General features: G+C 38.7%; 1 protein-coding gene across 1 annotated transcript; it reads left to right on the top strand.

Annotated features, from left to right (window-relative positions):
* Nucleotides 1–104: 104 nt before the first annotated feature.
* On the top strand, nucleotides 105–19909 carry SYAP1 (synapse associated protein 1). Its single transcript, XM_036383325.2, has 9 exons — nucleotides 105–349; nucleotides 3511–3629; nucleotides 5873–5939; nucleotides 7370–7443; nucleotides 7739–7878; nucleotides 9437–9582; nucleotides 14154–14212; nucleotides 15170–15314; nucleotides 16770–19909. Exons 1-9 carry the CDS (start codon nucleotides 151–153, stop codon nucleotides 16895–16897), a joined length of 1077 nt encoding a protein of 358 aa, XP_036239218.1. The 5' UTR covers nucleotides 105–150; the 3' UTR covers nucleotides 16898–19909.
* The last annotated feature ends 6024 nt before the right edge of the window (nucleotides 19910–25933 follow it).

The raw sequence follows: 25933 nt of genomic DNA, 5'->3' as shown, positions 1-25933 counted from the left end.
CGGTGCCTCAGGCGCCGAGAGCCCCGCGCCGCCCCTCCCTCGGCGGCCCTGCCTGCCGGCGGAAGTGGCGCACGCGGAAGCCGCGCGCAGCGGCCGCCCGGGTTCCGCAGCAGCGCCGGCCCGGCCGAGCGCGGCCGCCGCCCCTGAGCCATGTTGCGCGGCCTGGGCAGCTGGCTGGGGCTGGAGCGGAACGGCGAGGAGCAGCTGCTGCCCGCCGGCAAGAGGAGCGGCCCCGCGGAGCAGGAGCGTGAGGAGGAGGAGGAGGCAGGGCCGGCCGGGCAGGAGCAGGAGCAGGGCGAGCTGCAGGGGGACTCGGAGGCGCTGCTCAGCCAGGCCAAGGGATTCGGCAGTGAGTGTGTGGGGGCTGCCGGCTTTCAAATATGAGCTAAGGAAACAAGGCTGCAAAGGGCCTTTCGAGTATCGCCTCTTTCAGAGCGTTTCTTAAGTATCTGTTCTGTTGGCACTGTGGGAGGAGGTCTGTGTGTAGCGAGAATAGATCTGTCTGCATAGAATAATGTACTACGTGGATTGCACTGTGGGCATTTGTGGTGTTTTCATAGGAAAATAATGGGGTTTGATGATTTTGTTGAGCATGTCTGCAGTCTTAAAATCACAGAATGGTTTGGGTTAGAAAGGACCTTGAAAATAATCGCATTCCAACTCCCCTGCCATAGGTAGGGGCGCCTTTTGCTAGACCAGGCTTAAAGCCCCATCCTGCCTGGCCTTGAACGCTGCCGGGGATGGGGAAAGCTGTAACTTGCTATAAGTAAAATTCTTGCTTTACTGTAGTGGATTCTTGGATAAAATTAATCCACGGTATAGACCTATACTCATTACTAAGGTTTTTTTTAAGGAATGGGTTTTGGGATTTTTAAAATTGATGCTCTGAAATTCTGGATCAGTATCATCTGAGAGGTTAATCTGAGCTGGTTCTTATTGTCCATTCTCTTGGGCAACCAGAACTGCAGCAGTTTAGTCTGTGTAGTTTGGTCAAAAACCTGTCTTCTTGTGGTGAATTGATACTAGTCTGCTACTGACTCTGATTGTTCTAATCTGCAAATTGCTCTGATTGTTCAGGAAGGATAAAGTTTCAGGGGAAGAATAAGAATTTACTATTGTCTATATAAAGATCCATCCCATAACTTGCTCTGTAAATGAAAATTTGGTTTAGTGGACAATGGGTCCATTGTCTGTGACACCAGAATAGATTGTGGTGGAAAGTCTTTCCTGCTGTTTTAGCACATAATCCTAGAAACCTCTGCATGGCAAACAACCTGGGTAGCTGTGTAAAAAGAATGTCTGGCAGATAAAGAATTTTACTGGTAAAACTGAAGCCTTATAGACATTATTTTTGCTCGTTATCATGCCATTACAGAAATTATGAGCGTTTTGCCAATGTAAACTAATAATAGAAGTATTGCTAGATACGTATTCTTAATACAGGCATACATTTATAAGATGAAAGATGTGTTTCTTAGTCATTTGAAAGTGTTATTTTCCACCACAAATACTATTTTTCTAAGGCTAAGTACCACCCCTTCTGCAGTTTTATAAGTACCTTAGTTTAAGTTTGCCCTTAATGGAAGTAAAAACTATTTTGCTCTTCAGCATGGTTCCAGGACTGGCCAAAACCACTTTGTGCAATAGTGCCAGAATGTCACCAGACAGCAAATGCCTCTGCACGTTTTGCACCTAAAACAATTGCATGGAGGAGAGGTTCCAGGGACACATGAAACAGCCAATAAAAGCTGCTAGGGAGTAAGCAGTCCAGTAGGTTGCTGCTCCCTCTACTCTTATAAGGGGAATAATGTATGTGTCTATGTCTAAAATGTAGAACTTTACCTTTTTTTATACCTGAATCATGTGATGGGTTATAAAGCCTGATAACAGGTATAGAAGATGCTAGTAAGTACTTGAAGGATGTTTGGTTACCACCATTCTATGACTTGTAAGCAAAAGTTACATATAAAAATTTGTCTTAAGGCTTGGCTAGACCTCTGCATATTTTGGTATTGATTTGCTGATATCATTACAAGAGAATTACATTCCAACAGAGAATAGTCAGCTTTCCAAGAGGTGACATCAGTGTTCCAAAGTAACTCATTCTACCAGTGGCTAAAAACTGTGTGTTAAAAGAACTTATTTTAGTTTGTTTTTGTTTTTTTTTTTATTATAAGATTATTTTTTACATTTCTAACCCATAGGGAAACTGAATTTTTTGAGAGTTCTTGAGAAGGAGAGTGGTCTTTTGTTTGAAACAGAAGACCTGGGTTTTGGTGGAGTTTGTTTGTTTTGGGGATTTTTTTTGGTTCATTGGTTGATTTTTTTTGACAACCCCCTCTGTAAAAGTCAAAGGTGATTTTCTGGAATAACTGAAATATGTGACTCCTATTGAGCTGACTACCAAGCAGCATCCCCAGATCTCTTTCTGCAGGGTTGTTCACCAGACACTCCTCTCCCAATTTATATTGATCCCACATGCAGAATCCAGCATTTATTCTTGTTAAATTTCATGCCATTGATGTTTGCCTAGATGTTCCTATCTAGATCCCTCTGAAAGTATTTTATTTCCTGTGGCACTGACACAATGTATGTACTGGAACTGAGGTACTGCAGTTGGAATGCAGCCATTTGGGTATAATTAAGTGCTTGTGACATCATGCTAGCTGAGAAATAGTACCAATGTCTTAAAATCACTTGTCTGTAACCTGGCTTCTGAAGGTTTATGATATACATCTTGCTTCTTTCAAGTTTGTTCTCCCTAATTAAAAAGGAATAATACAATGCAGACAGCCATGCTATGTGTATGTAGTTCTTTCCCTGACACCTCTCTTCACTTCAGCACTGCTAATACAAAGAATGTGAGTCTTTGAGAATAGTCTTCATTGCCGTTCCAACACTGAATATTTTCAGAAAATATGGCTCAGGGTGATCAGGGCACAGTGGTTTTCTCTTCCTAGAGGAAGACAATGCAAAATAGATAAGAGCAAACATCAAGAGCAAGTTTCTATGCTAAGACTTTTAAAGCTGTTACCTGCCTGAAATTTTTCAGGGATTTGCTGCCTCGGTTTATAAGAATTTATTGAGGATGTTGATTTTCTTTAAAAAATAGAATTATGTTTTAACACTGTGGCTAAGTTACTTTATGGCTTAATGCCTCCAAAATACTTATATGAAATCAGGAAAGACACGTTGCTTCAGAAAACTCATTGGAAAGGAGTATTTCAAGGACCATTAGCAATGTTTGATTTAGTAAGCAAGGTTTGTATATAATTTGTAAATATTGATTTACAGAAAGCTGTGATTATCATAATCATTAGAGAATATAAACCAGAAAAGGATAAATAGAATTTTAGGAGTTTTTTGTAGGCCAGAAGCTGGGTTAAGTTATTTTGAAAGAAACTTTTAAGTAAGTATCCAAACGTTTAAAGAGAAGATAAAATAAATGTAGCAAGAGCACTGGATATAAAGAAATCTGTTCTCAGGTCTTTGTTTTTTTGTTTGTGAAAGGTTACCTCTTCAATTTTGCCTCTGCTGCTACAAAAAAGATATCTGAGTCTGTTGCTGAAACAGCACAGACAATAAAGAAGTCTGTAGAAGAAGGAAAAATTGACAGTATCATCGATAAGGTAATTTATTTCTAGACACTTGATCTGAAATATCTGTTTGCTTACCATTGTTACAACTTGTGGCGTATCTGGCATTTGATAACATTTCTTTAAACTTTCTTTAGATATTATGTCTTTCAAGAGATACTATGCATCTCTTGTCATGATGAATGATGTGACTGAAATGTTTATACCTGGTAGAGTTTCCAAAAAATGGTCACCCTGCTTTTCTCAGTGCTGCACCCGTGTTTGTTCAGTTTCCTCAGGAACAGAAGTTGTTGATAGACTGGAGAAAGACCAGAAGAAAATATGAAAAATGCTGATAGGTGGAAGGGCTGGAAGAATTTGAGACAGGCATTTGGGGAATGTCTGTCCCAAGATGCCTGGACTGGTTTCTTTTTGCCCCACAGCTTATTTTGTTGGAAAAAGGAATGAGTTAGCTGCATCTTAGAGGCAGAACTCAAAATTAGCTTGGCATTGTATATATTCTATCTTAGGACCTAGGGGTATACAGGTACAGCTCCATAAGAAGCAGTGAGCTAATGAAACACTTTGTTACTGTCCTGTTCTTTTCCCCACCCTTACCCTGCCCTCTTCTTGCCCTCTTTGTCCCTGTCAGCTCCAGTTGCTTAACTTGTGCCAGCAAGTGTTCCTCCAGTGCTTCAAGCCACAAACGTGGCAGAAGGAAAAGAAAAAAAGAAAAAGGCATCAATAAGTGTCATGAAGTGTTCTGTGTTTGCTGTTGAGAGTATCTGGGAAGGGAAAGGGAACTGGTCAAAACCATCCCAGCAGTAGCAGGACTGTGAATCCAGGAGTGTCTGACACAGCAAACCCCTTTTCCTGCTCCTGTCTCTCAGACAGCCCTTCTGGGGAACTACAGCATTGCCTGTTTATTTTTTTAATACAACAGAATCCTATTTCTTGATATAAAGAGTTTTCAGGTTGTCTTCCACCTAATCAATTTCTATTGTGATCACATTTTACATTTTGTCTTCAGATTTCATAGACACTTGTCTGTGTAATAATAGCAGAGATCTATTTCCTTCTATGGTAATATCAGAGTCTAATGTAATTTTGACCTACATCAAAGGGGAAAAATCAATTAACATGATTATTTGTTAAATTAATACACTAATAATAATGCTCCTGAGAAACTGTAGCCAAGTACCTACAGTATATTTTATGCCAAAAATACCATTTTCTTTTTTCTAAATGTTTTAGAGGAATATGAATTCACTGTTTCGATTAATCAGTATTACATACAGGAGAAACAGGATTCTACCTGTATCATCGTAAAGCTTTCTTCTTATACTATATAAATTATTTTATTCCATAAGTAGAAAAATATTAACATAATTTTAAAGCAGAAGGAACCACAATAATCTGTTTGTATAACTGACATTACTATGGATCTCACTGATAGTAATCTTAAACAGAAATACTGGGCCACTGAAGAAAAAAAGAAGTAAGGAATTTATCAGGATTTAGCTTGAAGACTTCTGTGCATTTTTGCAACTTGTTAATCCATAGACCTCACCACATAAAAGCTGTATTTTTGTGAGTGGTTTAAGTATTCATTTCTAGCTTCATCTTTTTTGCTTCTGCTTTCAACCATAGAACATTTGCATTCTTAGCTCTAGATTATGGCATACCAAATTCTGAGACCATTCTCCATTTTTTAAATTCTAAATTCAATATAGAATATTTCTAAATATGATTTTTTTAAATGAAAAATTGTCAGCAATGTAAGCGGAGAAGTTATTTTGTTTCTACTAAGCAGGTGTTCTGAAATGCAACTTGGCAATTTTGAAAGCCCAGTTTCTTGCTATGGATATATTTCTTAGGCAGCTCTTGAAATTTCTGTAAGGCTAAGAGTATCTCTATGTATTAGTGCTTTAAAAACATGTTTAAATAAGTCTAAACAGTCTGTGTTGGCTTTTTATACAGTGAGACAGTAAGTGGATGCATATAGTACACCAATGTTCAAACTATCAGCTAAGATTTTCCTTCTTTTTTCCTTGTTCCCTGAAATTAATACAACTATAAATACAATTTTGAAAGCATACACAATAGTTTTAAATGCAAAATCAAATGTTTCAGTAAAAGGAAGTGTATGGTTGACATGAAACACCTTAACTAACAGGAAGAGCCACCATGGATATAAGAATATGCACTATATTTGAAAGCACTTTATGACTGAACGTAAAACAAGAAGATTGATTTTTAATTTTTTTTAAATTGTGGTTCCCTAACTTTTATTTTAGACAATTATTGGAGATTTTCAGAAGGAACAGAAGAAATTTGTCCAAGAGCAGCAAACCAAAAAATCAGGTAATGTATGCATTTTTGATTAAGTCTAACATCACATAAGTGAAACCTTGCTGAAAGCTGGATAATTGAGCTGTATCTAAAACTAATCTATCAAAACACTATTTAATGAAATACATTATGACAGAACTTAATGCTTGTGGTGGAAAGGAAGATTGTATTTTTAAGTGAGGTTAGTGTTACATTATGTAGTTGGTTTAGATTTGCTTTTTAACCAAATTCTGCTTTGTGAAATAATCTCAAAGATCACCATGCTAGCAAAGTTGTTTTCTCACATTGTGTTTCATCATTGACTTTTATTTGTTTTAAATGTGTTTCCTGAATGCAATAATTTCTGACAGTTTGAGTATGTAGTGTCTCTGTTAATCTTTAAAATGAGCTGGTTTTAATGGATTGTGATAAAATTTTTCATGATGTTTTTAGTTAGTATGTTAGCCCGGTTTCTTCTTGCAAGATTGCTTATGGGATTGTGTTGTCTGTATTTCTGTCTATTTGTCTGTTAGTAAACTTGGATTCTCTTAATATATTTCTAAAAGCTTCATGAAAATAGGTAGCTAGATTGGCCAAAGGAGGAGTGGCAGATGGCCTGACTGAAAGAAGCATCAGCATCTAATGTGGATCCGTGTGGGTAAAAGATCTTGCTGATATCAGCTGCACAGGCAAATAAGTGTTGTTAGTTTAAGGGCACAGGAATTATTTATCTGCTACACATGCATCAAATTGTCTCTGTAGGCTGAATTTGCATTGACAGTGAAGAGACTGATAAATATCTATACATCTACAATAGTTTATTTTCCTCTCTGGACAGCCCAAAGAACTATTTCAAAAGTATCTGCAATAACAATATAGACCAGCTGAACTGGAGTAGGCTTACTCAGTGTATAACAGGTTGTAATTCATAACAAATTTATAACATTTTTCTCCACTGTTAAATAATTGGTGTCTTCTGGGTGTAAGTTACTTTGCAAACTTAATTTAGACAAAGTTTACACATTTTAAGTGGATCTGGAAATACTTTTTGCAGGCACCCTAACCAGTTATACAGCACTACTTCAGTAGCTAAACTAAGAAGCACCAAATTCTGACTGGTGCATGCTGCAAAGAAATCCCCCCAGATTTATTTTTACACTTACAGAGATCAGCAACTATTTAGTTGCGTTTTTTGGTTTTTGGTGGGTTTTTTTTGTTTTGTTTTGTTTTGTTTTACCTCTGATAAGTAAAGATATATTCCTAGGGTTTCTCTCTTAGGCCAGGGACTTAGTTTAGGAAAAAGACACAAAAGACACAATGACTTGGCCAATGAGTGTAACTGTGACACAATGAGTGTAACTCTGCTTACTTTTGTGACACTGTTACCTCATATAAGGTCTGTTATTTGGAGTGGGTTTTTTCAAGTAATATACATGCAACTATCTTCCTGTTTTCAATACTAGAAGCAGCAGTGCCTCCCTGGGTAGACAGCAATGAAGAAGAGACAATTCAACAACAAATACTGGCTTTATCAGCAGTAAGTATTTAATTTCCTGTAAGATTTGAAATTTTCTCGTGGAGAAATTTAAACTACTGGGTTTTTTAAGTAAGTTTATTAAATTATGTGTTTTCAAGATACTTTTAATATGTCTGTCACCACATGAATCATGTGCAAGAGTAAATAGCTCTATCATTTTCAACTTGACCCAAGCAGATTCTCAATATAGTTTTTATTTTTATAAAGGCTTTACAGATTGCTTTGCTGTTCTTGTGTGTGAAATATGGTGTCCTTTTTCTGATATCATTTAATGGCTATAATATGTTCTTCAAAGGATAAACGGAATTTTCTGCGGGATCCCCCAGCAGGTGTGCAGTTTCATTTTGACTTTGATCAAATGTACCCTGTTGCACTGGTCATGTTACAAGAAGATGAGCTTCTCAATAGGATGAGGTTTGACCTTGTTCCCAAACAGTAAGTAATTTCTTCTGGTAACTCTACCATCATGCTTTTAATGTGTCTGTAAATACTCATAATTACTCTTTGTTCCTTTCACTTCCTTCAGTTCTTTATGTTCTTCCAATGTGTACATACATGTGTCTAACACATGCAGTATTGCACATGCATTGTAATTTAGCAATTTGAGGTAAGAAAAAAGTGTATCTGTGAGACAGAACTAGTAAGGACCTGTTGACTTAAGTATGGGAGAGGTCCTCAGTATTACTATGTCCAGTGTGCTAAATTTTATGATTTTTTTTTTCTCCAAAGAAAGGTAAAGGCAGCAATCAAAATGTTCAGATCTGTTGGTGTAACTGACATCCCAGACAGGTGATCACATAGTCAGAGACCGCCTCTAGAGAAATGGCAATAGAATGTGTCACAAAAAAGCAGCAATGCAAGCAAGAAAAAATGGATTTGGATAGGAAATGGGAAGAGCTCTGTGTTGCAGAGCTTTATTCTGGAGCTGTTATTCCTTGTCCAGTCCCAGACTCTGTTCCTAATGCTTATTTCTCAACTCATCTTTCTATTTAAGTGGGAGTTCCTACATTAGTCTCCTTGTCTAAGGATGAAAACGGAAAGAAAATCTTTCCTTGTGACGTTTTCTGTCTTAAATCTCCTCCTTTTATAAACCTTCCCAGCTCCTCGTTCTGTTTACCTTCTTCTCTGTCAGTTCTGAAGATCTGCCCATATTCTCTGATGCTCCCATATTGTCTTCAGCCTCTGGTCATGCTATCCTTGCCTTTTCTACAGCATTGCTTAATTTATTTTTTTTTGCATGTTCTTAGTCTCAGTCACTGTTTGTCTGAATCGGTGTGAAGGTAACTTCATTTTTTCTCAGCCTACACGAGTTCCTCCCCACAGATCTTGCCATTTCTGCCTTCTGTTGCCTGTGGGTTAAAATTGGGTCTTGTCTTTCTTGCTGGAGGAATTTCAGAGGGAAATGTTACCTGAGGTGGGGATAGTCTGCCACTTACCAGAGCTAGTTATTTCCAAGATGGCAGTTTCTGGTTACTATAGGTTCTGTGGATGTGCTGAAAGATGTGCAGATAGTGAAATAGTACTGCTGCAATCTAGGATTGGCTTCTGCCACCACAGATGTTCCAGTTCCACCTGATGTCTAGGGAAGATGTAGACAATTATAGTTTGACAATAATAAGAGTGTTTGGCTTAGAGGGGAAGAGAAGGGGGTTGTTTGGCTTGTTGGGTTTGTTTGCATAATTTGTCAGGAGAGATGGAACAGCATAATATTTTTCCATACCGTGTATTACTGCATATTGTTAAGCTTTTTCTAGAGTTATAACATTACTATTGTAGGTTCAAGTCAATTGCAAATGTCTTGTGAGAGATCAGGAATTTCTAAATGATAGACTTTTTAGAATGTGTTAATGTTACAAATTTCTTTTTTAAGATTCTTCTTCAATATCAGCTATGTCTGTTCCTCCTCGCTACATATTTAATTTTATTTCACTGCTAGTTGGTAAAAGGAACCATATTCCAAATGTAATAATCAAAATCTGTTTGTTCTCTCTAGTGTAAAGGAAGAGGTGTTCTGGAGAAATTATTTCTACAGGGTGTCCCTAATTAAACAGTCTGCACAACTCACAGCGCTTGCAGCTCAACAGCAGGCAGCAGGAAAGGAGGAGGGCAAAGGCAGAGAAGAGGATAGTGAGCTGAAAGGTATGGGAAGCATTTGTTTTTGCACAGTTCATTCACTCAGTGTAATGCTGTTGTCTAAAATCAGAAGAAAAATTTTCCAAATATTAATATTGATTACATAAAGAGCAGTCTTTTAATGAAAGCTTTCAGTTGCACATATAATACCTATATGCATGTGCAGCATCAAATTTTCACCATTTTTATAAGTTTAATTAATTAGCATGTCTAGCAAGTACATCCGATAGGAGAACAGTTGTCCTGTAACCCACCCTTGGATCTGCCCCATTGGAGCCCCTCCAAGGATTCTTAGCCCTATATCTTGTTATATCTACAAATTATCTTATTATTTCAGCCCAGCTGCTAGTGCAAAACAGGATGTCCTTGTGAGAAACTCTTCTTGAAAATAAGACCAAGCAATTTCAAGAATGTAGCATAATACGTGAGAAAGGGTAATTAGTGTTCCAAAGTGTGAGAAAGTGCTAGAAACTGTACAGCTGTTTATTAAAAATGTGCAAAGCTACAAATACATTTTAAAAAAACTAAAACTCTTTAGGCATCAACAAGTGTTCACTGTATACATCAGGTGCTATCACATTTTTATGCTGGATTGCCTATTAAATCAAGGCTTCTCTCACTGTACTTGGTGTCATTGTGTAGGCTGGGGAAGAGGAGGCTCCTGTTGCTTTTAAGCTGTTTTCCAGTTTCAGCCAACTTTGTCAGAAGAGTGGAGGTCTCAAGAGGAGAAATGTTGTACTTGGCTTATGACAGCTCATGAGCATTAGGTCTTAGGTGTGATTTTTGACTTGTCAGAAAGAAGTAGGAGATACCTTTGGTTCACTTGATCAGACAACAGGTACTAGCCAACCCAGCTAGCTGGCATATGGATTGCTCTTGTGTTTTGCTCATCCCTCATGCCAAGCAGAAGTTAGTGAGTGATACAGGCGTAGAACTGCTGTGGTGGTGGAGTGCAGGGTGTGCAAAGGCCCATAATGTATTGTGGAAACAGAAAAAAAGGGGGCCAGGAGGCTACCTGGGATTCAACCTTGAGATGAAAAAGCTGCTTCAATAAAGCTGTCTTCAGTTACATTGATCAGTTTCTACAGGTGATTCTTACTGACCCTCTTACAAACCACTGGACCTCTTTGCATGCTAACAGATTCTGCAAGCAGGAATATCTGTGGCTTAAAAAGTATAAAGCACTTAGTTATTGGCAGAAACACAAAAGATAACCAGTAGCTCATTAAATCTTAGCCTAACCTAGGTACACTCACCACCCCAGTAAGACACCTGAAGGATCTTGGCAGGATGGGTAGGCATTGAGCAGAAGGAGAAAGCCTGTTCTGCACCTTGGGATGGTTCTCATATCCTCAATATCAATAGATTGTCATCCATGAAGTCCGGTAATACTTATGTTCTGTTGACACTGCTGGCCTGATTTTCAGTCAGGTGATTGCTGCCAAGTTAACTTCTTTTTCCTCCTCTTTGAATATAATATCTTTCCATATAGGTATTTTTCCTCTTGAGTTACCTTTCTTATTCTTTTTACAGACTTTTTCACAGGTCTTTTGCACAGCTTAAGTAATCTTCTGCACAGTCTGAACTGAGGTTACTCACTCAGGCCTTAGCTGCCCATCCAAGGAGCAGAACTTTGGGGTGAAGGGGAGGCTACGGATGGAATTACAAAGCTGGGCTTCCATGTTGCCTATCTGCCTTTGTTGTCAGTTTGTCTCATGCTTCTCATAGGTTTTGTTTGGAGTGTGCCTGTGTCAGCCTAGGCAAGGTCCCAATGTAGAATTGAAAAAGTAGTTTTCTCTGAGTAGATTCTGTAGTAACCTGTTCTGTCAGGGTTGTCATCCAAGCAATGCTGAAAGAACAGGCAACTCCAGAATATAGTGTAGACCAAGAGGCATTAATTCCCACTGCTTTTACTCAGGTCAGTTGTTTACTGTCCCAGAACTATGACTGTTTTAACTGAAGTGTCTCAGCTTTACAGGAGAGACTGCATCTGATCCTATTGAACAACAAAAATGTTATGTTTGAGTCACCCAAACCCTTGGAAAGTACCATTCAGTCAAAGTGAAAGTTGCTGGATTCTAGTAAAATTCCCATTGTGACTAAAGCAAAACATATCTTCATTTAAAAAAACCAAAAAACTCCATTGTCTTTTGGTCTCTTGCAGTTCTTCTACAGTTCAAACCACCAGTATGGGATATGCAGATAGATTTCCTGCATTTGACTGCATGTTCTTTAATGGCAAAGATACATGTACCAGACTGTAGTAAATGCATGTTTTGTTTGACTCAGAAATTGCATAGATTTGGCAAGCTCTGAATCATACGTGATATTTTTGGTTTAACCTTTTTGAAAGTTGGATTCCCTAATTGGAGGCTAAAACTGGAAGTAATTGCCTGTTGGTAGTTCTTCATAATGTTCAGGGTTTCTTCTTAAAGCTGAGTGTCTATAAAATAGAATTGTTAGCCTTCCATTTCTGTGTCTCCTCCTTAGCTGCTATTTTCAGAAAGTTAAATAAGCGTGGTTGATGGGAAAGGAGAAGAGACAAATGGAAGAAATTCCATATTCTAGTGTAAAGGCTGTATAAGATCTATAACAAAATGCCAAATTCTAGCCCTTCTCTAGTTATTAGCAGCCCTGTAGTTAGGGAGTAAGTCACCTTGGGATGATGTTGTAGTGTGTTTTTATATTTTGTAATACTTTGAAGTAGTTTTGTTTTGTATTCCAATATTTTTCCCAAATGGTTTATCCCAGACTGTACTCCCCTCCCTTTACTTGTGTTATCCCTCTCCTGGGATGCGATCATCCCCAAGACCCCCACCCTGGCTCTCTGTCAATCACTCAGCATCCCATCCCCCCCATCCAGAAGTTTCGGTCCAGTTTGTCGAGTGATTTGCCAGGGGTCAGCCCCCCAGGCCTAGTCCCATACGCTGCTCTATATGTCTATCCCCCAGTTCCCATCCCTCAGAGATACCTATTGGTTGGTAAAATGTTATCTGCTTTTGGTTTCCTCCTCCCTTTAAATGTGACCTTGGCACATCTCCCGGGGCTCTCGGCAGGAGGCCCCCTGAGGTGCAGGAGCTCCTTCGGGACTCTTAATAAAACCTTGGATTAACCCCTGCTGAGAGTCGGCCCCTTCTCTTCTACCGATGTCTCTGCTGTCTCTGCTGCAGCGAAGGCAACCAGCCTAAGTGCCCTCAGTACCCTCGGGGCACAAAGAGTGTTTCCCTGTTGTCGGCCGTGTCGGGGCTGCCCTCCCCGGTGTCTGCCGACTCGGGACTGGCCCAGGGTTCCTGAGAGGCTCGCAGAGAGACCGAGACAGGATGAGAGCACACTGCAATGGAGGAGATGATGGCAGGCCAGTAGTCCAGAATGATGCTAATGGTATGTCAGTCACACCTGATGGGGGCATGGCCCAGGGCAGAGCAGCTGTGTCCCACCTGCACAAGAGCAGCAGGTGGGGTCTGAGGCACCTCTCTTGAGCAGCAAACAGTTACTGCCATGTCCTACAGCTTCCCCAAGCAGGGAATGCTGGAGCCTCTTTGGCTGCTGCAGTGTTGGACGCAGTGAGAGACCCTCTGGAGACAGGAAAGTGGAAGAAAGAGAGAAGATGGGACAGAGCAGTGGGCATTGAGTAGATGAGCTATAAAAGCAGCGACAGCTACCAATTAGGGAATGATTTTAATTAAAACTGACCTTAATTTTAAAAATTAAACACAAAGAATGAGAAATTGCTGAGTTAGCAGGAAGGATCCAGCTGGGCACCCTGTAGAAAGCAGAGCTGCAAGCTCAGAGCTGCTTTGCATGTTTAAGCAAAGAGAACTGCTAAGCAAGCACTTGACCACTACCACAGCCTCCCCTGAATGTTAACTGTTCTTGCAGCCACCTGGCTCTTCATTGTAACTCCTCTCCCCTGAGAGTTGCACAAGGGAAAAAGCTGGGATGTTCCTTTACCTGCCAGGGAAAAGATCTAACCTTGCTTGTAAACATTGTCTTCCTAGCACCATGCTCTAAATAGAGAATACACACCAAGTTTTCTTAGGAAATTGAGACCAGCTTCTAGGGTTTGTTTCTCAGTGACTTCCTTTGCCTGTGTGAAAGGTAAGGCTGCAGAGCACTGTTCCCATGTGCCCTTAGGGCTGTGCATAGTACGTGTGCAGTCTGGTCTGCTCAAGAGCTGACTGGCACCCATGTCAACAGTAGAACCCAGTCAGGGGAGTTTGAAACCTTCTCTGATAGATGCTGACTGGATTTCATGAGTTTAAGTTTTAAACTTGTAAGTTTATAAGTTTATGCGCTTGTAACTTTAAAGATCTTGGGATGTCATTTTGAGGGTCAGAGGGATCCTGTGTATTAAGTTTAGAGCCATAATGAGGAAATGGCTTGCTAAATTTGTCTTTATTAAGAATAGAAAATTGTTTTGCTTTGTTTTTGACAATGGCTCACCTGTGGCTAAATTCAGCCTTTAACCACAAGGACTCCTTAAAATACAGTATTTCCTTGTATACTTAACAGCTATACAAATTAAATTAAATTTTTAATTATTTAAATGTTATCTACCTTTTTTTTTCCCTTGATAGAAACAGTACGGCCAAAAACACCGCCTGTTACAATAAAGCCTCAAATAAAATCACAAGAGGTAAAAATGCTGTTATATTTTATCTGGGATTTTGTATGTGAAGCTGTTCCTTAATAAGTAATTATGCATCTTATTGAGTAAGTTCTGCTATGAAACCATAATAATATAGTATCTGACAGCCCTAACCTGCTGCTGCTTTGCTGTGATATTAATTTTCAGCATATAATCTTGAAACTCATTTTTAGTAGCAGAAACAGTAGTTTATCTGAAGAATGTTTTCCTTAGTATCCTGCATATTATTATCTGATTTTACTGTCAAGAGTGAAATTTCCAAAACGTTTGGAGTAGAAGGTTAGCGTTGCATTGAGACACAAGCAGTACCTTCATAAAAATATATTTGTGTGCCATGTTCTGTCCAACTCTTCAAGCAGTGGTCAGGCTGAAGTATAAGGAATGTAAATGATGCATTGCAATAGCAACACTGTTCTATTTCACTTTTGCTTGGTACTGCAAAAGCCTTTACCTTCGACACCAAATGACCTTTGTTTATTTCTGGATTGTAAAATTGGTGCCAGAGAACACTCTTGGCAGAAGCAGAGCTGTGCATTCACTTGCCAATAATATGCAGCAGGCAAAGATTTCCAAAGAACAGTCCTCTCTTAATCTTACTTGGATATTACTGAATTGTGGTCAAATTTTTAATGTTGAAGTCCTGTTCTAAACCACTCAGGAGTTTATTATTGTTTCTGAATATTACAAACTCAGAATTAAAGTTGTTAAGAGAACACAAAAAGACAGCCTAGAATGTAAACCAAATCATTTTCAGTACAGCTATCTAACATGTTTGTTTGTACAAAAATACTTGTAAGGAAAAGTAGCCAGTAAAGCAAAGTAGTTGAGAGTAATGCACTTGGGTTTTGCCAACTCTAGTTAAAAGCAGTCACATGAGTGAAAGTACATATTGGTGACTTTTTTTACCCTGTCTAGATAAGTTTGTACTGAAATGTCTTGTTGCAGGATGAGGAAGAGATTTCCACAAGTCCAGGTGTATCAGAATTTGTGAGTGATGCTTTTGATACCTGTAATCTGAATCAAGAAGATCTAAGAAAAGAAATGGAACAACTAGTGCTAGACAAAAAGAAAGAGACTTCAGTAGTAGAAGGTAAAACTACTATTACCTCTGTTTCTTACATAGAGCAATTCTAAGACAGGTTGATTTAAAAGGAAAAAAAAAGGTTGTAATTCAATTTAGAAAAGTAGATCTTGTGAACATTTTTTCAGAAGTGTATGAAACAACCTTCAATGAGATATTGCAGAAATTAATGATAATTTTTGTCGTGGTCAAACCACATCTTACACAGAATGTTAACTGTGAGGGGTTTAAATCCAAAGAACCTAACAGTTTTAGGTCACTCTGATGAAAGTGAGTGTGGGGTATTTTTTCTTTTTATCTCTTCCTTTCTCTTTCATAAGTTCTTCTGCATATGAATTGTTTTCTTTAATTGACATCCTTGTAGGTAAAGTACAGTATTTGAAAGTCAGGCTCTGTTTACTTCTTTTGGCACCAGCTAAAAAGGCAACTTTTGCATCAGACTATGAACTTGAAGAGGCCTCTGCCTACAAAGGTTTATAGGCATTTGGAACACTTAAAATTTAACAAATAGTTTGAGAATGATGATAAGAAATTAAGTGGAGCTTATTAATTAAAATAATTCAAAAGAACTAGTATAAGTGTAAAGAGCATAAAAATAGTCTGTGATGATGTGACTCTGGCCATAGATAATTTACTTTGACAACACTTTTATATGCAGATGCTTATCACAAAATTTGCAGAATTGTCTTAGAATGTGCTTTGGATTTTCTTGCATCTAGTTCTTTGATTAGAGTGGTTTAATAGGTCATTAATGTGTTACTTGTTCAGAGCAATCTCAGCTGGCCTGAGCTGATTTGGACTCTGGAATTGCGTACCAGGCTGAAGTACCAGCCAGCGTGTAACACACGAACGCCCATCTCCTCCCCCACACTCCTGCCTATGATAGGCAGAGCTAATTAAAACAGAGATTAGCAACACAGGAATGCCTTCTGACTAACTTTTTGCCCTGAAGTATGAGATATGATTACCTTTAACCCTGATTAAATGAGCTTGCCTAGCTAGTGAGAAGAGTGTTTGAAATGTTAGCAAGGAGAGTACCTTTTTTGTTTTAATCTAGCCACAGTATTTGACTTGATTTCTTTTTTCCATAACAGTATATCCACACTTTAACAAACTTTATTTTTTCATGAGAATTTAAAATTGTAAAGGGAGATTCAGTTGAAAGCAGAGTGAAAGATTGTAGAAAATGATCCTGCAAAGGGACACTCATAATGACTTAGATGTGTATTTGCTGTTATATCTTTAATATAGTGTGCATATAGGAATTATATTGTGTATTAATTAATTCCTATTTGTGATCAATAGGAAGGTGAAATTTCTGAAGTTCCTTTTGTTTCTAAGGAGAATAGTCCATATAGTTTAGGGGATATAAGAGAGATTCAGTGCAAATATATCTAGTTTTATATAAATAAGCAACATACAATATTATGTGTTAAATTCTTACACATCTTTTGTCTCTTTTAGAAGAAACTGCTGATTGGGAAAAGGAATTACAACAAGAGCTTCAAGAGTATGAAGTGGTGACAGAATCAGAAAAGCGTGATGAAAACTGGGATAAAGAAATAGAAGAAATGCTTCAAGAAGAAAATTAAACATTTTCACAAGATCACTATAACCCAAAGCTCTTTTGGAGGACTGACATGGATTTCTGCTTTCATATTTTGGTTACAAAAATATCTTCAGAAGACATAATAGAATCTAAAGTCATTATAATTCCATATGGGAATACAACCAGTATATCTGTTCTTTATATGAGCAGTTTCTGAACTTCTATATTCTTCAAAAGAAAAAAAAGAGGAGGCAGATACTGCAGGTTATAATTAAAAGTGATAACATTAATACATGAAGCAGTGGTTCAGTTTGAGGCATTTTTAGGTGATCAAGAAGCTCTTCGAAGAGATTTCTAAATCTAAGAATTGCAATTTTTTTTTTTTTATCCACAGCCTTCTGTTTGGGATGTAAAAATGGATGTTGTAAGTAACTTAGTCCTTGACAACAATTCTCTCTTGATATTTGCACTCTGATTCCTGTATAATCTGTAAATGTGTACTATTTTTAAGGTACTTATAGCTGGTAGATTTCACATGTATTTAACTTCCTTAATGTATGTAGCCAAAGAAATTATAGAAAACCCTATCAAATAACTTTCAAGGATTTGGTAAAACACACTAATGCAGAATCCAAAATAAGCTGATTATTTATCAGTCAGGCAGCAAACATTTAAGCATTTAAATTAGTAGAGCTAGTAACTGCTTGAATTAAGTTTGGGTTTGTTAATCATATTGAGATACTGCCTTTCCCCACAGAGAGAAATGGTTTAATGCATTCTTTCTGCAGAAGGCTGTTATGTTTCCATTTAATTCTACTGTCTTAGCTGAGAGCAAATTAAATGCTTCTTCTTAATTTTAAGTGGTGAAACATTTATGTGAAAACTTTCACTGGTTTGGACATCTTTATTAAATATTGTAAATATGTATAAAATTGGCTCATTTGTTTGGAGGGAGGGCAAGCAGTGAGAAGCAAATATGCTTCAGACACAGATTTTAAAAATACACATTTTCACAGTGCTTAAGACATAGAATTTAAATTTAAAAATAGGGTTTTTTTTCTCTAAAAGGTTTTTGATTCTTCATAGGCATCTGGATGTTTCCTGTGGTTATACCATTAAGTCAGTATCTTTATATATAGATAAATTAAAATTTTATGTTCAGTTTGTCATGTATTTCATAAACTTCTATGACAAAACATTAATGAAATTCCAAATACAAAGGAAAATGGGTAAAATTAAGTAGGTCAGAGCCATTAAGCACAATTGAATTATAGGCATGTTACATACAGTACGCTCTGTCTTAATGACATAATTCTGCAGAAAACTTTTTGTAAAGAGACTGAAGAGATTATAGCTGTAATTACTCAGTCAATATTCATCCCGTGGGAAATGAAAAGAGCTAAGTAGTTTCCACTGCTGTTACTGTAAGAAAGGAATATTTTAAATTGTCTCCATTAGCAACTTGGACAGAAAGTTCTCCTCTATTTTTCGTTATGGAAAAAGAATTGTTTTAAACCTGCATACATTTGGCTTCTCAGATTAGTTCATTGTCATACACTTTCTCAACTTCAAACCATTTTAAGCACAATTTCTATTTTTCTAGTGTTTTTCACTTAGTTTGCAGACGCAAGGTAAGTCACGGTAAATGAGATGTACTTAAGGAGCTTTTATATCTGGGATTAATTAGAGATGACAAAAGTTAAATCTGTTATGCTTATAAAAATAAGTCTATTCACAGCTCAGTGGTTACTCCTGACATATACAACTGCTGTAGATTTAAACTGGAGATATTAGGAGCTATCTACTGTACAGTTTGATGTGACACCTTCTAAAAAGATGGGTAGCTCTATTCTGATAGTGGCAAATATTCCCTGGATGGCTGAGAGGTCCAAAATCACTGCTCCAAAAGTCTGCTTTCTTAAAAACAAGCCTGATCATTCCTAATGTTTTCAGATGTATGATTGCCTTATTTGCATGGGGCTTGTACATCAAGCCTCATCTTTCCTTTCATGTAAGCATTACCTATATAGTGGTCATAGCTATTAAATTCCATTTCTCGTAAAAGATGGTTTCTTCATATAAAACGCTCATTTCTCCATTTTTGTGAAAAGCAATTATATCTATAAAATAAAAGAAACCAACCCACTGCTTAAATTTGCATTTAAAAAAGACAATAATGTAGCAAGACTGAATCTGACTCGAGCTCTGATATTTAAAGTCTCTTATCAAAAGTCATATTAATATTTTCAAATCTGGGTATCTGGTTTTAAGTTGGAAAACTGAAGTAAATTCTCCATAATCCTGCAGTTTTCAGGCCTGGCCTATGACTTTCATTTAGGTAGGTGCTACAAGTGCCTATCAGTTCTTATTGTGCATGGGAAGAGGGAAAGTTTCTGCATTCCTCTTGCCACAGTGGAGGAGCACAGGCTGACCTTTTCATGTTCATGGGTGAATTTTGCATGCCTTTGTACCCAAATGTGTCATAATAGTATATTACATAAGCAAGTGTGTGTAATCTTTTCTTAACAAAAGATCACTAAATCAGAAGCACTGGGGTGGTACAGATGCTAACATCCAGCAAAACAGTGCTACAAAATGAAACCAAAAATGAATGTAAATAACATCATCCTTTGGATACAGAGTGACAAAAAGTACAGTTGTTCAAAACATTGAGAAGAAGGTCTCTTGAAAGATAAACTTGCAGATTTTTTTAATTAACTTCTGGGAAACAGGGCAAAGATCACCCAGGAATTATGTAAATTAGCTTAGAATAGCTCTGAGATACCAGCATTTCCACTTACTCTGTGCACTGAACAATCATCTTCAACTATTAGTTTATAATTCCAGTTGATATTAGTTAATACCTGTGTGAAATTTTAAAAATTTAATAATCTGTCCTGGAAGAAGTGGAAAGATTGTCAAATCTGGAAATAAGAAAAGTGTAGTGAAAAGTTCCCCTATGTTTTTATGTGATCACTTACAGATGATCTGTTATCAAAGTTAATCAAAGCTTTCAGTTTCCTGAATTGTTCTAGTAAACCTCTAGTTTTTTGAATTTTTTGCCTCAGTATTTTTTTCCTTGCTGTTTGGTGGTCTTGGTGGTTGGTGGGGTGGTGTATGTAGTAAAGAAGTGCAGGATGTCAATTTTAACCTTGTGCATTTAAAGAATAACAGTATGCACAGGAGTGTGTCGCTGGACTATGAGATGCATCCTTGAACTCTTGGCCACTCACATATTATTGACTTTTACCTTGCAATATCTATTGATAGAAAGGAGCAAAGTGTGTCTGGTTACTTCTCTGTGCAGTGCCCAGCAGTAGCAGCTGCATCAGGCCCTTAGTCCCAGGGCTGTGTCAGGAATGTGGTTGTACCATTGATGCCTTTTTCTCTGGTCCTAAAAATATGATCCAGACACAGGGTGATAAAAAGGGGTACTTTTATATAAGGATCCTCAGGTGCACAGCTGGTTTGGTGGAAAACATTGAACATGCATGCCCTGTGTGACGCGTGTACAATTTTTACAGATTTTGTAAATTTGAGTATCTGACAAGAGCCCTGCAATTAGCAACTGACCTGGTGAAGTAATCCCCCCTGTTCTAATACCTTCTAAATTCTCCCCACCTTCAGTGGAGACCAGGCCCTGTTTACAAAAATATGTCTCGAAAAGCTGGTTTCAACCTTGGTTTCTAAGGACAACCAAGACAGCATAGGGATCCTGGAACTTGTTTTCCTGCCTAGAGAAATGCTGAAGCTAAGCCACAGTGAGAAGCTACAAATATATGTGTAAAGAATACAGACAATATATAAAAGAAAAAAAGGTAAAAACCAAAACCATTTACCACCCTGATAATGGTCCTGGGTTTCAGTTCAGCCGAAGTCTACAGGATGTATTCTCTGGCCTGACACTCTTATGTCTCAGTAGGAGGTGAGTGATAGATCTGTAACAGCAGTACAGTAGCCTAGCCTTAAATAACATTACCCATTAGTAGATTTTCCTTCCAAAATACTAACTTTCAATGCTTTTCTCCTTTGTTTTAAACATTTGGATTGTTCGTGTGTATTAGTTCATCATTCTAATTTTTTTTAACAAAATGGCAAGTCAATTAATTTCTTGCTATATTTTCTGTATATATTACAGTTAACTATTGGAGAAAACAACAATTTCTACAAAAATATCAGAAGACATGCATGGCTCTGTTTTATTCTCAGTACAGCTCAGCATTTCCTATTGATAGATCAAGACCATGCATACATATAAATGCAAACCCACATGTATTATACTGTCTAAATATATTAAAGAAATTATAATGTACTTTTCAGCTGTTACTTTGAACTAGATACCATTGAGAGACAAAGTACAACCAAAATAATTAGCATTAGTTTGTCACACTGTTATTTGTAATGAGATGACTCCGTAGAAATTAAGAATGAAATCACTTGCTTTGTTTCCTAAAAGATTGGTTTTCATTATGAACAGGTTGGGACATTTTCCTTTGCTAATTCAGGAATTCATGAATCTATGACAAACCTCTCCAGATAAACTCAGGAGGTATAATTACCCCAAAACTACATAGGCAGATAGGTTATTTTGTCTCAGTGTGATTCTGGCTAAGTAGGGAAAGATAAGAAAAACGCCTCTAGTTAAGGGCTGTATATAAAATTAGAAGAATAAATATTTGATGCCCTTTTTGATATATGATAGTCTAAAGAAAACTGCTTAGTGGTTTTTTTTTAACTTATCTGCCTGCATAAAACCTGAATTCTGCAGTTGATTTTATTTATTTCTTCTTGTGGCTATGGTTTCCATACACAAATGTGAAGGTTTAAGAGCCAGATAAAACTGCTGCTTTTCTGCATTTCCTCTCCTTCCCAATTAAATCTGTTTACCTCACAGTCAAATAATGGCCAGAGAATGGGTTGATACACCCAGCTTCTTGTCCCACTTACTTCAGAAATGTTTTAATGCTGGCCTTGTGCCCTTTGATGCCAGCAATTTAAACATCAAACAGTTTTGGTTGTGCTGTATCATCACCACCTTTCATCCTGTATCATGTGTAACAAGATTTTCAAGCCCATCATGTGTTGATGGGATAAAAGGTCCTGCTGTAAGGATGTTATTGGGGTGGAGAGGAGCTGGAGAGGATGTGGAAACAACAATCTCATGGTGGGATGTAGTGTCCAAAAATTAGTGGGCATGTTCATGAAAAAGCAGGAACCATTGCCTAAGCAGGCAAAAATACTGGTGCAAAGGATCTTTCAGGTGGAAGAATGTTGTTATCCAACCCACTCTGAGTTTCTCTGGCTGTGGATGTACTTAGTTGTCAGCTGACATGTCTGAGCAGATGTTGAAAACAGAATGGTGATAAGCAATTACAAAGACCACTAATAATGTTTGCCCTGAGTCAGCTAGCAAACTCTCCATCCCAGCCACTGCACTGTTCCCACTGGAGCTGGCAAGCACCCCAGCTTTGGAGGCCAGGTGCCAAGGCCTACAGTAGGGAGTGGTCTGCATCCCCTTGGGCTGGGGAAGCAAGCAAGAAAGAAGAAAATCCCCTGCATATTTAAGTCACAAGAGTAGCTTCTGGCTTGGGTGTCAGCCCCCAGTCCTGGCTGCTGTAAGCCAGGAGAGGCACAGTTTCAGAGTGAGCAGTGCCAGGCTCACCCAAGCCCCACACCAACCTCCTGCCTCCTCCCTGGGGCCACAGCTCCCCTTCCTACCCTGATAGCTGACATCCCAATTCTATTGCCAAGTGGCTATTGCAACTGGCTATTGTTCTTATTCATAAAAAAATACAGCTCCTTTTTAGAACTAATTCATTACTTCCCTGGTATTGTGGGGTAAGAGTTTATTGATGTGTGAAGGGGAAAAATCTTTTGATTGGTTTTGAATTTACCTGAGAAATGTGTGACAGAAAAATAGGAGTACTTGACTTTGCCTTCTATGTCCCGCAAGTTAACTTTCTTGAGTCAAGTGAGAAGTTTCAAGCTTCACTCTTTTCAAATGTTAATAGGGGCAGTTTTCCATATACCAAATAGTATGTAGCAGCTTTCTTCAATACTCAACTTTGGAGGTCATTCTCTGGCAGTGAGGTGTGACATGCAACAAGCACATACAAGAAAGCACCACCCAGCTGACACATCCTGGTTTCATGTTCTGTATTTCTCCTCATCTCATTCTACATGTACCTCAACTTCTTGTTTTTATCTGTAGCAATATAGTATGTTCAGCCAGTACATGTTTGTAGTGTTGTCCACAATGGACCCCAGGCAACTTCCCTAGCCACCACTGAATTTTAGGATCCTATAAAGCCTGGTGACTTGGGTTGGGTTTTTGTATGTTTGTATTTTTCTATTTCCCTCCTGCCTTCATTTTAATTTTCGATTAGTTATTCTGTGAAAAGTAGCATTGGAAGAAATACTGCTCCTACTCAGTATCATGGAGAGAAATGTTCCAAGGAAAATTCTGATAGTCCTTACCTTCTCCAAAGTTTCAATAGAAGCAATTAACATAATCATCATGAGGAAAGGACAAAATGAAATAGTCTCCTGACTGCATTGCATGTTGTAACAATGCTGTGAGGAAAGAAATAATATCTTTATTTCACAGTTTCTCAGTTGTCTTTGGTTAAAGATTTGAACGTCGTGTTCTAGTTGTCACCTTGCTGATGTGTTTAAACATAATGGAGGAACTAATTTTTCTCCCAGTTGCCTGGGAGTGCCTCTGCAATGAGGGCAGTGAAGTACCCAGGAGATGTGTCAGCCTGGCTGGAAAGTGTAGAAGGTTCATGAAGTCAGACACCCTTAAGCAGGGTGCTAACCACATAACTTGGCCGTAGTTCATAGAAACAGAGTACTCCAAAAATTTGTAAAAAGTTGATGACTAATGATTTCTACCAATGGATATTTAGTTATATCCCTAAATAATAATTTAAAAGAACTAATTTTCCTAGAATTTCTTGCCTGTCAAAACTTGAGACCACTCACCTTCTTGGCAGCAGCCATTTGGGTGGAACAGCTGCTCCTGGTGCGTAGGATTGCACGAACAACCTCCAGCAAGGTCATTTACAGGGCACAGCTGAAAATATGTTGTCAGTACCTGTATTTACTTGCAAGAATGGAATATAAATTTCCCATACTGTTGACATGCACTTTATTGGTAAGTGCATTTTTGAGGGAAAGCATGTTCACATAAGCACAAGAAGAGACACAGGGAGAGAATGCTACATGTAATTTAAAATACTAAATGTAATTATTTTCATTCAATTTCTCATTTTTATTCTCCAGAGGACAATAGCACTACAGGCAAACAGTGCACCAGAGATCTGAGTCCTGATAGTACCTCTCACACTACACCTGCATCAGCTATCCTCAAAAAAACCCCAACTTCTAGAAAACTGACTTACTAAGAAGATTATCTTTCTTCACAAAATAATTATAATTTATATGTGTCACTTTATCAGCAGAAAAAAAAAACCCTAAAACATGCAGTTCATGTGTGAAAAGCATTACTGCTAGAAATACATTGTCCAACATCTAATAATTTTTGAAGAAAACTTTGTTCTCTTTGACAGATCAGCCTTGTGCCTTCTTCTACAGCACAATGTATGCTAACCCCTGGCACCCCAAATTCACTAAAACAGAGCTCACAATTAATTTTATTACAGACAGCAAGAGCTCTGTGGTTCTTTATTCCATTCTTTCCAAGTAGCTCATATTTGCAAATAATCTTCCTTCCATTCAAAAAGTGTTTGAGAGGGGGACAGTGCAAAAGTAATTTATGTTTTGTAAATTTATATATATGTATAAAAAATAATGCTTGGAAGAAATTAAAAGTAATCTTAAGTCCCTATTTAAGGATTTCATGAGCTATCCAGGGATAAAACAGAGCATGTTTGATGATTGGATCTCTTGCCACTCTCAAGTGGAAGGGATGGACAGGGAAAATACTAAAACAACAAAATTCTGCTGGGGAAGAGGAGTGGGCTGTCTTCCTTTTCCCAAGAATTTTTACCAGTATTATGCATGTTTGTAAAATATCAAGTGTTTTGGGGGGACAAAACTTCCATCTAAAGATCAGGATGTTACAAAAAAATGTAAAATTATTTTTCATCTTGAAATTAACAGTTGAATACTTACTCTAGTACTTACTTACTCTAGTAAGTTTAGATTTAAGATGTAAGGATATTTTAAGCAGTTACTGCCCCACTGATGCTACTTTATTGAACACTAACATTTGACCTATTCTCTGGAGTATTAAGTGCTTAGGGAGGTTTAGAGTGATATTTTTATTCAGTAACTCCAAAGTTCCCGTTATATATGGAGAGGGTAAGCTTATTTTGCCGGAAAGCAGGAACATATGTAATGTATTTCTAGGATGTTTGTTTCTACCAGTTTGAAGTTATCCCCCTGCAGCCCTGACACCCGAGCCCCCCGTGTGCACATGGCACGGATGGTGGTTCACGGGAGCGCAGGAGTGCCTTGGCAGCCTCATTCTCCGCCCCGTGCGCTGAATCCCTGTTTCCCCAGACGGGACCCTTCATCTCGGTGCCTCCGAGCAGGAGGAGCCGGGGGCGGGCGATGGCTCCCAGGGCATCCCCGGTGGCGGGCGACGGCTCCCAGGGCATCCCCGGGGACGGGCGATGGCTCCCAGGGCATGCCCGGGGGAAGCGCTGCCGGCAGCCCCGGCCTCGGCTGCCCCGCGCTGCAATTCCCGGCACAACTTCCTTGCGCAACTCGCTCTCCCCGCTCGCACGCCCCAGTTTTCCTGCAGAAGCAGTGATACTCCTGCAGCCGAGTATCACTGAGTATCTCCAGTGAGCCTCCCTCGCTGGAGATATTCCAGAACCGCTGTGCTCTGGGATGCCCTGCTCGGGCAGGTTGGACCAGGTGCCCCGCTGTGATCCCCTCCAACCTGACGCATTCTTTGATTCTGCTGATCCTGGCCGCCCCGCCCGCTGCCCCGTCATGGACACGCTGCTGAGTTGGCCCCGACTTCAAAGCCGTGACCGAGGCAGGAACAGAGAGGAGGGAAGCGGGATGCAGGGCGGCCAGAGAAGGGACCGGCCGCCACTGACGCTGT

Source organism: Molothrus ater, chromosome 2 (genome assembly GCF_012460135.2).
Source record: "Molothrus ater isolate BHLD 08-10-18 breed brown headed cowbird chromosome 2, BPBGC_Mater_1.1, whole genome shotgun sequence".
Classification (NCBI taxonomy): domain Eukaryota; kingdom Metazoa; phylum Chordata; class Aves; order Passeriformes; family Icteridae; genus Molothrus; species Molothrus ater.
The sequence above is the reverse complement of the archived record's forward strand: the minus strand, read 5'-3'. Positions and strand labels throughout refer to the sequence as shown.